The sequence below is a fragment of the Rhinoderma darwinii genome, chromosome 13 (genome assembly GCF_050947455.1).
Source record: "Rhinoderma darwinii isolate aRhiDar2 chromosome 13, aRhiDar2.hap1, whole genome shotgun sequence".
Lineage (NCBI taxonomy): Eukaryota > Metazoa > Chordata > Amphibia > Anura > Rhinodermatidae > Rhinoderma > Rhinoderma darwinii.
Window position 1 is genome coordinate 66,939,205 of NC_134699.1, and position 13,177 is coordinate 66,952,381.

The 13,177-nt window shown below is 44.7% G+C and overlaps 1 protein-coding gene across 6 annotated transcripts in view; it reads right to left on the bottom strand.

Moving 5' to 3' along the window:
- Positions 1-13,177, bottom strand: part of QTGAL (queuosine-tRNA galactosyltransferase) — a 232,251-nt gene that overhangs the window by 29,903 nt on the left and 189,171 nt on the right. The window contains exon 1 of one of the 6 annotated variants that reach the window (XM_075845908.1): positions 5,405-5,599. The exons of 4 other annotated variants lie outside the window; for them this stretch is intronic. In XM_075845908.1, coding sequence (XP_075702023.1) covers positions 5,405-5,575 — 171 coding nt within the window. In that variant the 5' untranslated portion in view covers positions 5,576-5,599. Of the gene's footprint in view, positions 1-1,244; positions 1,468-5,404; positions 5,600-13,177 lie in introns of those variants that run through there. One more of the 6 variants, XM_075845910.1, reaches the window with a different exon arrangement.

The following is a 13,177-nucleotide window of genomic DNA, read 5'->3' on the forward strand; positions in this document are numbered from 1 at the left end:
TAGAGCAGGCGTGTGGAATCTGTAAATAGAGTGTAAGAGTAACGTGGCGACAAGGCCGGGGGGGGCAATGAAGACATCCACCGAGGGGACGTTACACTAATACAATAAACAGTGCGTCTTCCCAGGGGATATGGAACGACCAGGAGGAAAAAGCTTTATATGTTTGGTGCTGGCGTGTTTCTTGGTGCTATTGGCAAAGCTGGCATGTTTCACGGTGGTACGGCTGTAGCTGGCGTGTTTCACGGGGGTACGGCTGTAGCTGGCGTGTTTCACGGTGGTACGGCTGTAGCTGGCGTGTTTCACGGTGGTACGGCTGTAGCTGGCGCGTTACACGGGGGTACGGCTGTAGCTGGCGCGTTTCACGGGGGTACGGCTGTAGCTGGCGCGTTTCACGGGGGGGGCGGCTCTAGCTGGCGCGTTACATGGGGGGGCGGCTCTAGCTGGCGCGTTACATGGGGGGCAGCTCTAGCTGGCGCGTTACATGGGGGGGCGGCTGTAGCTGGCATGTTACATGGGGTACAGGTCGATTAGTGACCCTTGACCTCACGTGACGGTCTCAGTTTGATGTACACCTCCCCCATTGAGGTAACAGTCCCCGGAGTATAAGCCTCATCATCAATCATGTTGAGGACTGGAGGAAGGCGGGGCAGCAGTCAGTAAATATTACACGGGCGGTTGAGGGGCAGTCACTGAGAAGATGATGGGTGGGGGCATCTCGACCGTTTCTTTCATTACTAGTTTTGCGGTTGGGGGAAGGGACTCCGGACGTAATCCTGCAGGATGGAAAATCCTGTCACATACGATGTACATGTCTGTTTACACGTGTGACCCGCCGGCCCCGTGTGTTGATGTACAAGACGCCAGGCGCTCCCAGACCCGTTAACCATTTACAGCCTGCTAATAAATGACAAATAGCATGATATTCACCATCATCCTCCCCCTCAGCACACGAGAGAAGTTGAAGTAACTTTCATAGAGTGAAAACCCCATTTGGGCCATGATGGTGCCACGACGGTCTTCACCCAGCTTTTCCAGGAGCAGATATAACAAAAAACCTCAATATAATAAATGTGACGGAAAAGGGCGACTCGCGGTGTTCGTCCTGGACATTGGAGGCTGCCAGGAGGGCGGTATTGCCCGTGACGACCAATCAGATTTCAGCTGCCAGTGTTACATGTTATCCTAAATTGTGATTGGCTGACCCGGTGTGAGGATTTTTAGACGTCCCTGAGTGCGACACTTACCGGCGGCAATAAAAAGATGTGAAAACAGGAATGAAACTCAAGACGGGACTTGTTCCCCCGGATCAGCAGGTTCCCCCGCTCTGCCCGCCTGGTGTCATGATTTGCCCGTCCACTAATCCTCTGCATTCATTTGCCATTCTCCCCGGAGATTATCCCGCGGGTTCAGGAGCTCCGCCGTCCTGCTGGAACTTGCTGCTCGCAGGAGACGAGAGGCTGACGCTTCATCATCACACCTGTCTATTCAGCAACCTGTCATCCGACAATGGACGGGCGCCAATTATTATTATTAACATTTCCGTAATGTCATAGCATTGGGCCCTAAGGTCGTCAAGGGCACAGGTCACTGCTTCCCCCAAGATCAGCACACTCCTGAAATACTCTGCACTGCTGGAGAACCCTCTGCTCATTCCACTATGTAATTCTCTATCTGTGATCCATCACAACAGCGGCACACCCTTATCCTGAAATACTCTGCACTGCTGGGGATCCTGCTCTTTACACTATGTAACTCACGTTCTCTGTCCTCCCGCAAGATCAGCACACTCACCTGAAATACTCTGCACTGCTGGAGCTTATTCCACTATGTAATTCTCTGCCTGTGATCCACCACAAGACCAGCATACCCCTGTCCTGAAATACTCTGCACTGCTAGGGATCCTGCTCCTTCCACTATAGAATTTGCAGCCTGTGACCTCCCTCAAGAGCAGCACACTCCTCTCCTGAAATACTCTGCACTGCTGGAGATCTCTTACTTTTTCCAAGTAATTTTCTATTTGGGTTCCCTCACAAGATCAGCACACTACTGTCCTTAAATACTCTGCACTGCTGGGGACCAGCTACTCATGTTCTCTGACCTCCCGCAGGATCTTCAAACTTCTCACCTGAAATACTCTGCACTGCTGGAGAGTCTCCATTCTTTCCACGATGTAATTCTTATTCTGTGATCCATCACATCAGCACACTCATCACATGTCTTAAAATACTCTGTGCTGCTGGAGACCTATTCTCCTTCTACTGTGTAATTTTCAGTCTATGACCTACTGCAAAATCAGTGCACTCCTCTGCTGAGACACTTTGTGCTGCTGGAAGAAAGTGACTCTTTGTCTGTGAAATACTCTGTGCTGCTGTGAACATGCCGGATTAGGCTCTGTTCACATCATGTTTGTGAAGTACGTTTAAGGAGTTTGCCAGAGAAGCTCCCGATGTACACACTGAACATGTCATACCTTTGGCCTCCGGCGGGCCGGTACACGTCGGTGGTCTACACTATTCCATACAACGGGATCCCCCAAAAAACGTTCTTCTACATGGGAGTTTATGGGTGACGGATGCCGCTGTATAGACGTCACAAGCTTTTCATGTTAAACATTATAGTCATGCACTGTGGCACCGCTAGCAGCCGTTATGGCAGCTACAGCGGTAGCGACGCCAGTATGTGGACCGCGCCGCCCGGCCCCTAACATTTATGAGCCGGGCGAGACTGGTTCCCTCATGCCCGGTGGCGTCGCTAGCACTGGAGGGGGCCCCGGTGCCAGCGACAGCCACATTTACTTGTATCTGCGTCCAGAGGACACAGATACAAATGAATACTATAGGCTGCAGGCCACGTCACACCTGCAGCCTATAAGGCGCTGGGAAGCCTCCCTGTGCAGGCCGGCGTGATGACATCACTGCATCACACTGGTCTGCGCATACGTCCATCCCTGAGGCTGTGCAGCGCTCCGTCCGTCACAGGAATGGGTCAAGGTACGTACAATATATATTTTATTTTTTGGGGGGTGCTATGTGGCAATATACAGGGGGGGGATTGCTGTGCAGCACTATATACAATGGGGAGGGAGGCTGTGTGGCACTATATACACAAGGCGAGGGCTGTGTGGCACTATATACAAGGGCGGGCTTTGTGGCACTATATACAAGGGAGGCTGTGTGGCACTATATACAAGGGGGGGCTTGTGGCACTATATACAAGGGGGGCTTTGTGTCACTATATACAAGGGCGGGCTTTGTGGCACTATATACAAGGGAGGCTGTGTGGCACTATATACAAGGGGGGGCTTGTGGCACTATATACAAGGGGGGCTTTGTGGCACTATATACAAGGGGGGCTGTGTGGCACTATCTCCTAGGGGGTCCGTATAGCACGATTTACAAGGGGGAGGGCTGTGTGGCACTATATACAAGGGGGCTTTGTGGCACTATATACAAGGGGGGGCTGAGTGGCACTATATACAAGGGGGGCTGTGTGGCACTATCTCCTAGGGGGTCCGTATAGCACTATTTACAAGGGGGAGGGCTGTGTGGCACTATCTACAGGGGGCTGTGTGACATATACAGGTGGAGCTGTATGGTGCTATGTACAGGGGGCAATATGGCGCTGTCTAAAAGGTGGAGGTGGGGGCACTATCTACAAGTGGGGTGTGACACTGTCTACAGGGGGGGGCTGTATGGCGCAATCTACATGAGGCACTATCTATAATGGAGGCTGGGGGAGGCGAGGGGCCCAGTCTTTCCCAGTTACACCCCTGGCAGGAACGTCCCTGGTCAGTGAGTGAACATCCGCTCACAGCCGGAGCTGGTGGGAGAGGAGGAGTTCCCCCTTATATCAGTGTTGGCCCATTATCAGTGTGTGGGCTAAACTTAGATCATTTAGCCTCTAAACGGATAAATGGATGTGAGTGTACTTTCTTAAGATCTCTGCTACCTGTCAGTGAGTTGGAACATTCCTATTTACATCCAGAGGCTGAAACCCCTGTATAGACCTAAAACTGCTCACAGCTGAGGGTTTGCTGCACATCTAAACAATCCTCTGTAAATTGATGTTTTACCTGCACTGATACATTGTAGCAAACTATCAGGATAGTTGTGATGTGTTTAGGTCACAGACCGGATACAATTGTAGCAAACCCTCAGCTGTGAACAGCCCTAAATCAGAACAGGTTGTCAGCCTCCAAATGAAACATGGTGCCATATCTGGAAAACGGTGACTTTTATTGTAGGGCCAGAGTCCTATATACATGGAGTATAATTCCTGCGGACCCCTGAGGTCTTCTGGGGGGCTCCACTGTAGTAGACACCCCCCGCCCAGGCTCTTGGCTCGATTTCAGGGAGTTTTTGGAACGTTCCGCAGGTGGAGGAGTGAGAGTGACTTTTTCCCATGGAGCAGAATTTGGGGGGGTTTACAGTTGGGGTGTTGAGGCTTCCCAGCCTGAGGGAGCCGTGAGATTACTCCTCCGCAGTTCCCTGTCTAATATTATTAGGAGAGGAGCTGGGAGCTTAGGTGGGTGAGGACGTATCCAGTGCCAATCCTACACAGCCAAGCTTAACCCTTACACTGCATGTCACTCTTAAAGGGACAGGCGCAGAATTTATACAACATTATTTAGGGTATATTCACACAGTGCGGTTAAGCCCATCAGCGCCCTGCAGATTGAAAGGACGAGCATCCGAAAAGTCTCACAAACTTCATGCACTTTGACGCGTTTTTGGACGTGTTTTTTCCCACTGCCCCTGCACTAAACAGGTAACCACCGAAGTGCGGCATCAACCCCTCCCCCATACTGTACTTCATTTTCAGACATCTGTTCAACCCTGCTTGGGTATGAGGTGCCGGTGACAACTACTAATGGCAGCCCGTAGGGGTTGTCATCCTACATTGCGAAGTCCGTGAATAACATCTAGAGCTGCATTAATATAAAAAAGTACTTTTCGCTGCTCTCTCTCTCATTGCTCTGCCTGTGTCAGTCTTTACCGAAGTTCTGAACCAGGAGGCTCAGGATGAACAGGATTACTAGACAGCAGGATGAATTTATAATAAAATAATATTTCAAATCCTTATCATTTTTAATATCTCTGCTTGCGGTCAGTGAATTGTGGGTATTTTTAATTTATTTTTTTACCTCCAAGGCTGAAATTATCACAGCTGATGGTTTGTTACAATAGTATCCAGTCTAGCTCAGATGCAATGTGATATAATTGCGAAAAATGTAAAATTGCCGACATGCAACCCACCTCTGCTGTGTCAGACGCGTTTCATGAACTACACGTCATCATACTCGTTTTCATTCGCACTGATTTTTTTAAGATTTTACGTGTTGGACCCAGTGAGAAAATATTAGCACCCTGTAGAAGATGCTGTGAACTGACTCGAGGCGACTTACCTCTCTAAATTGCTTACAGAATTGCAAATTCTTGGTCTTTAAGGTACGAGAAAACCTTTGTATTTTCTCCTTATAAACAGCGAGAGACATTATAATAAAAGTAACGCCATATACCGGGGCCCTGTCCGCGGACTGTGGAGCTGGAGCGGCGGACGACAAATCTCTACACATCCAGTATTCATTAACGCACGTCCATAAAAGAGGAGCCCAAAGTACAAAGTGCTCCATACTGGGAAAAAAAACACATCCCAGCCCTTTAAAAAAAGAGTGAAAAGGAGAATATTTAAAGGAGCCACTCTCGAATAATCGCACGCAGATCAAATTTTTCTTGCTTTTGTATTAAACAATTATTATTCTGAAATCCACAAGATAACCACGTCCCATACATACTTTATAAAAACATTAGATTTTCACAGCAATAGAGCCACTAGGTGGCACTACTGTCCTAACACAATCCTAATGCCATGTATCACATGGCTTTAAAGTGACATGCCACCATTCTGAGCGGATCCCATCAAAATCGACTGACAAGCTAATGAAGACTGCCTACACGGTCACGAATAGAATGTCAGAACTACTATGAAGACTGACACATAATACATATTCTAGATCATCAGGGTGTGCGGAAAGCCGGGTAATAATTCCAATGGCTATGCATTTCTTGGTTAACAGCAGGGCCTGCTCCAGGTGTATGCGGGCAGCGGGCCCATTGTCAACCCCACCCTTAGCTTGACAACCATATGCCATGCTTACCCATATTATACGAGGACCCAAGCCAAGTGGGCCCTGGCATATTTGTGGCTCTGGTTCTAACCAAACAGGAGGCCAAGAGATCTGGCGTGACTCTAGATGATTCACGGACAATTACATATGGGTGATTTTTTGTTATTTTAGGGGTCAATTCCCAGTTTAGGGACGACTGTACTCCGACAGGCCGAGACGCAAACCAGCGACACTGACTGATAAGCGGTGACCCGTCTCCCTCCTCTATCTCCTGCCCTCTGAGTCACAACTCCTCAGTCTTTAAATAGAAACCGATAGAACAGGACGGGCAAATATTTGGAGCCCATCGATCACCAGGGTTTACTTAATCCTAATCTGTGCAAACTACAAATGTGACATCTGACATGTTATCTATGGACTGTGTGCGCCCACATCACTCATCTTCTTTAAACGTCAATACAAAAATAAAAACCGTTTTGTTTAAAACAAAAGTCCCAAAAAAAAACAAAAAAAAGAGCAAATCATTTCCCATGTCTGATTACTCAACATCTCTGATATAGACAAGCAGAATGGATCCAAAGGAAGACACAAACCGATCACAAAGTCTCCCCCTGCGGAGATCCCCGGCGATCAGCTGTAATCTGTGGAAGTGTTTAATTTCCCTGCAGCGCCACTACAGGGAAAATCAGGTATTACACAGTGTCCATTCATATCAATGTGTAATAGGACAGGTCAGGTCCTCCAGAGAGAAAGACGCTCTATGTAACCGCTCTCCACTCTAACCAAGAGATGAGGATCCCCCCCGATATTAACTCACAATTCCCTAATCGGATGTATGACAATGGGATTTCTAAACTAGACAAACCGTTTAAGGTGCCCTACATATTCGAGTTGGCCGAACCTGCAAATATATACAGGACCTGACGACTATCGAAAGTGAATAAGTGTTTTCTCGACTCTCCCCGGACATCATCTGTAGATGAAGGATCGTCCCTCACCCAGAACAACGTTCTAGGTGTTTATGGACTAATTCGGTCCCATTATCAATGTTTTTTTAGTTTCTTTTTTAATTCCATCTTTTTTTAAATAGACAACCCCCCCCCCCCCTCCTCCATATTGCAGCCCCGGTTCAGCCGCAGCTCCGTACAGTGGCTGCTTCATCCAGTAGATCCCGTGGCTTCTATTCACAATGTATAGACATTCCGAAAAACACCAGTAACTCCTACAAAAAAAAAATGTTCTTCTTACATTTGTTAAAATATTTTCCCCTTCCCTCTACTAGGTTATGTTCCCATTTTTGTTAAGAAAAAAATACAAATATTAAAAAAATCAACACCGTGGAATATACTGGCCCAAGACTGTAATGCGCTGGCCAATAATTACTGGGATCTCATGTAAGGACCCTGAAAATCTGAAAAGATCGTTACAGCAGTAGCAAGTGCTCAATTCCCCTGCAGTGCCACCACAGGAGAAATGAGGCATTACATGTTACTCATAGAAATTAATAGGCATTCCATGTAATTCACGGACGTGCCGGGGCCTCCAGAGCAAGAGACGCTCTTCGTAGTCAGTCGTCTCTGAAAAGGAAATCCTCTCCTATAAACGTAGGAATTTGAACATGGCTTTTCTGAAACACACAACCACATTAAATCCCTGTTCACCACGCAAGGTCATCCTCCATTTGGGAAGGGCGACCTAAAACAAGTCTGTGTGGCACGGGGACAGTCTACTGTGCACCAGAAGTTCAGAATGTTCTGTGTCCACTTCAGAATATGCTGCTACATGTACCCAAATGGTAGTCACTCAGACAAGTCGTCAAATCATAGCTAGGCAACCAACTTTAAGTCAGCCATGTGTTGATATCCATACGTACCTAGAATGAGTACAGAATCTGGTTTAAAATGTGTGTGGTCTCCCTGGCTTAAGATTTCTCCAAAAACAGGAAAGACCGGTCTGTCTGGATGTTGGAGCTGGATTATTCGCAACGGTGAATCAACATTCAATTGAGTCTTTGAAGATCAGGTGAGGAGTTCAGATGTTACAGAACACGTTCAGCATCGGCTCTTACTTAGAAATAACTTAATCCTCACCTTGGAAGTCTCTAAGTCCCAATATTGAGTGACCCAAAAACCACAACAAACGATGGTCAGATGTGGAGACCCAGAAATAAAATAACCTACAACAGATGTAAAAATAAAGCTGCCAATGGACTGCAGATCCCATCATGTTGGATGGATGGATGGATCGATGGATGGATAGATAGATAGATAGATCGATATTTTCTCCTCCGCTCTCATCCGTGTGGTTACATGACCCAATGTATGATCAGTGCTGTGGTAGTGCCAGTAGATAGTTATGGTCAGCCTAGTAGCACAGTGCCCATACCCATAGTGCGTGTGATGAGTATCACCAGGCCTTATGGTCCTCTGCTGCCTGCCCACAACTCAAACCACAGCAAACTAAGGTACGGTCACTGAGCTACAGTCACAAACCCACAGCTGTAGCCAGGCGTCCAGACCACTGTCCTTCCGCACTATTAATACCCTGCCATAATGTCACTACAGCTCCGATGCTGCAATGAATTTAATATTTTCCTGCAACTCTCCAATTGGTTTCCATTTCTCAACAATTTTATGATCTCTGCTTGCGGTCAGTGAGCGAAAAACAATCTAAAAACACGTCTTTCATTTGTTACAATGTATCAGTGTAGGTAAAAGCTATTAGCCTTGAGTCCAGGACAGGACAGAGAGATTTCTTTATTCTACAGGTGATTACCTACATTGATACATTGAATCACACTGCAGCTGTGTGAGCAGGACTGGGTTAGGACACGGTTTCAGGTTTGTGGCACGCAGCTGGAGAGTTTCCTTGTTCCAGTGCACAGAAATAACCCCGATAATAATTACAGTGACGTGCCGGGACATCACACAGGTAGAAGAGCTGTAATCTCCGTTACACGTACACAGACAATGCCGCCGATCCATTGTTCTCAGTGTGTGGTGAGACTTTTGTTACACCCGGAGTTCTATTACTCTTAATCAGAGCTAATTATAGATGAGGACTACTCACAGAGGGACCAGCAAGGACAGGCTGACAGGTCAGACCTGAGGTAAGAACACCGAAACCCGGCTACTTCTCTTATAGAGCTGCAGGAGACGTTTATGACAACCCCGAGGAGGAGAGAAGACGGTGATCGCTGGTACATTGAGGCCACCAATGCTCTTCTAAGCCCCAGGTCAGTTGGCTTCTGGATCTCAAGCTCCTCAAGATAAGGTCGATGGCCCTACCAGACTTAAAAGGGACTGTAATAAGCGTGAACGTCTCTTCGACAATTGAGAAGACCATGGGGTCATTTGAGAAGTCAACCTTTAAGTGTCCTTAGACGGGTCATAGGAGACAGTCTATATGAATGGCACAGTATAGAAAGAGCTCTGGTGGAGATTTCAAGTGCTGGAAAGGTCCGAGTCATGCCAAAGGAGCTACGGTGCTTCCAATTGAGAAACGGGATGTAGTCTCAGCTATTATCTTCTCAGTTGTCTCAAGAACATGTAGTATGAAAGGTTAGGCTATGTTCACACGGGGTATTTTGCCGAGTTTTTTGACGCGGAAACCGCGTCGCAAAACTCGGCAGAAACGGCCCGAGAACGCCTCCCATTGATTTCAATGGGAGGCGTCGGCGTCTTTTTCCCGCGAGCAGTAAAACTGCCTCGCGGGAAAAAGAAGCGATATGCCCTATCTTCGGGCCCTTCCACCTCTGACCTCCCATTGACTTCAATGGGAGGCAGGAGAAAGCGTATTAAGGAGGACTTTCCACTTAACATCAGCCTTGGGTACATCTTGTGTACTTTAATAGGGCACATAAATCTTACTCAAAAGTTGGTCTGCAACAGCATTGGGAAAGTGAGCCGCGCATGTGCAATGTGGTAGCCCCAAGCACAGTTCTACGGAAAAGGTGTCCATCTTTGGCACCTTCCATTGAGGCTGATATTTAATAAAGAAGAGGGTTCTCAAGGACCACACCAGTCAATGGCAGAGCTCATCTTCAGTCTAACATCCGTCGAACTCTCCATTAAGACATTAGACGACGGGTACAACTGAAGCCTCGATAACAAGGAGGAGAACCGGCGAAATGCGTGAGGAAGGAGGTCATATCACACACCAGGCGTTGGAGATTAGGATGGTGTCTCAACTACCACAGCATGTATGTAAGGCGTCTCGCCATCAAACTTGGGAGATGCTCAAGATTGAAGGTTTATCTAGACGTTGGCTTCAAAATCACTCCACAAAAAGACAAAAAAAAAAAAGAACAAAAAGACCGCACAACAATCAAATCTCAACATGTTCCAAGTGATGGAAAATTGTGAAAGAGTAAGACCATAACCAGACTGGTAGGACTGAAAGGTCTGTGTAAGACATGACCAAGAAGAAGCTCCTGTGTGGAAGGCCATACCAAACACATGGTGACGGAGAACAGGAAGGAGTCTCACCCATCTGAGAAGCCTCACTTTGTGTGGTCAGATTCAGGAATCTTCATATGGTCCGAAATGTACGACATTGTTCGAGAGGAAAACATAAATTTCCTGTTAAGTTCATATTAATCAAGCGCAGATCTCATCAAAGACGTGTGTAGTCTGGTACGAATGAAATACGAAGAACAGACAAGACAAAGCCAAGAAGAACCAAGGAAACGCGAGTGGGGGCCGCAACGAATACCAGGTGATGTTGCAACCGTATAATTCAGGGAGTAGTCAGAGGACGCCAAATACCTTCTCTATGACTGGGGAGAAAATCAACTTTCTGTCAGGATTGTTGCAAAATTCTTCATCTTTGTTAATAAAGTTCCTTTAAATATTGCAGTTTCCTTGATGAAAACCAGAGATTCTTTTACAAGACTTTTAGTTCCATTTTTTTTTTTTGTTCCTGCGAAGTGATTGAAACGGTCTTAAAAAAAAAAACATACCACTATATACAAGAAGATGTATAATATACCAGCTGTACATATATAATTATATACAGAAGATACCCAGGTTATACCAGCATGCTCCATATCACTATATACAAGAAGATGTATAACTTATACCAGCTGTACATATATAATTATATACAGAAGATACCCAGGTTATACCAGCATGCCCCATATCACTATATACAAGAAGATGTATAACTTATACCAGCTGTACATATATAATTATATACAGAAGATACCCAGGTTATACCAGCATGCTCCATATCACTATATACAAGAAGATGTATAACTTATACCAGCTGTACATATATAATTATATACAGAAGATACCCAGGTTATACCAGCATGCCCCATATCACTATATACAAGAAGATGTATAACTTATACCAGCTGTACATATATAATTATATACAGAAGATACCCAGGTTATACCAGCATGTTCCATATCACTATATACAAGAAGATGTATAACTTATACCAGCTGTACATATATAATTATATACAGAAGATACCCAGGTTATACCAGCATGCTCCATATCACTATATACAAGAAGATGTATAACTTATACCAGCTGTACATATATAATTATATACAGAAGATAACCAGGTTATACCAGCATGCCCCATATCACTATATACAGGAAGATGTATAACTTATACCAGCTGTACATATATAATTATATACAGAAGATACCCAGGTTATACCGGCATGCTCCATATCACTATATACACGAAGATGTATAACTTATACCAGCTGTACATATATAATTATATACAGAAGATACTCAGGTTATACCAGCATGCTCCATATCACTATATACAAGAAGATGTATAACTTATACCAGCTGTACATATATAATTATATACAGAAGATACCCAGGTTATACCAGCATGCTCCATATCACTATATACACGAAGATGTATAACTTATACCAGCTGTACATATATAATTATATACAGAAGATACCCAGGTTATACCGGCATGCTCCATATCGCTATATACACGAAGATGTATAACTTATACCAGCTGTACATATATAACTATATACAGAAGATACCCAGGTTATACCAGCATGCTCCATATCACTATATACAAGAAGATGTATAACTTATACCAGCTGTACATATATAATTATATACAGGAGATACCCAGGTAATACCAGCATGCTCCATATCACTATATACAAGAAGATGTATAACTTATACCAGCTGTACATATATAATTATATACATAAGATACCAAGGTTATACCAGCATGCTCCATATCACTATATACAAGGAGAGGTATAACTTATACCAGCTGTACATATATAATTATATACAGAAGATACCCAGGTTATACCAGCATGCTCCATATCACTATATACAAGAAGATGTATAACTTATACCAGCTGTACATATATAATTATATACAGTAGATACCCAGGTTATACCAGCATGCTCCATATCACTATATACAAGAAGATGTATAACTTATACCAGCTGTACATATATAATTATATACAGAAGATACCCAGGTTATACCAGCATGCTCCCTATCATTATATACAAGAAGATGTATAACTTATACCAGCTGTACATATATAATTATATACAGAAGATACCCAGGTTATACCAGCATGCTCCATATCACTATATACAAGAAGATGTATAATATACCAGATGTACATATATAATTATATACAGAAGATACCCAGGTTATACCAGCATGCTCCATATCACTATATACAAGAAGATGTATAACTTATACCAGCTGTACATATATAATTATATACAGAAGATACCCAGGTTATACCAGCATGCCCCATATCACTATATACAAGAAGATGTATAACTTATACCAGCTGTACATATATAATTCTATACAGGAGACACCCAGGTTATACCAGCATGCTCCATATCACTATATACAAGAAGATGTATAACTTCTACCAGCTGTACATATATATAATTATATACAGAAGATACCCAAGTTATACCAGCATGCTCCATATCACTATATACCAGAAGATGTATAACTTATACCTGCTGTACATATATAATTATATACAGAAGATACCCAGGTTATACCAGCAGGCTCAATA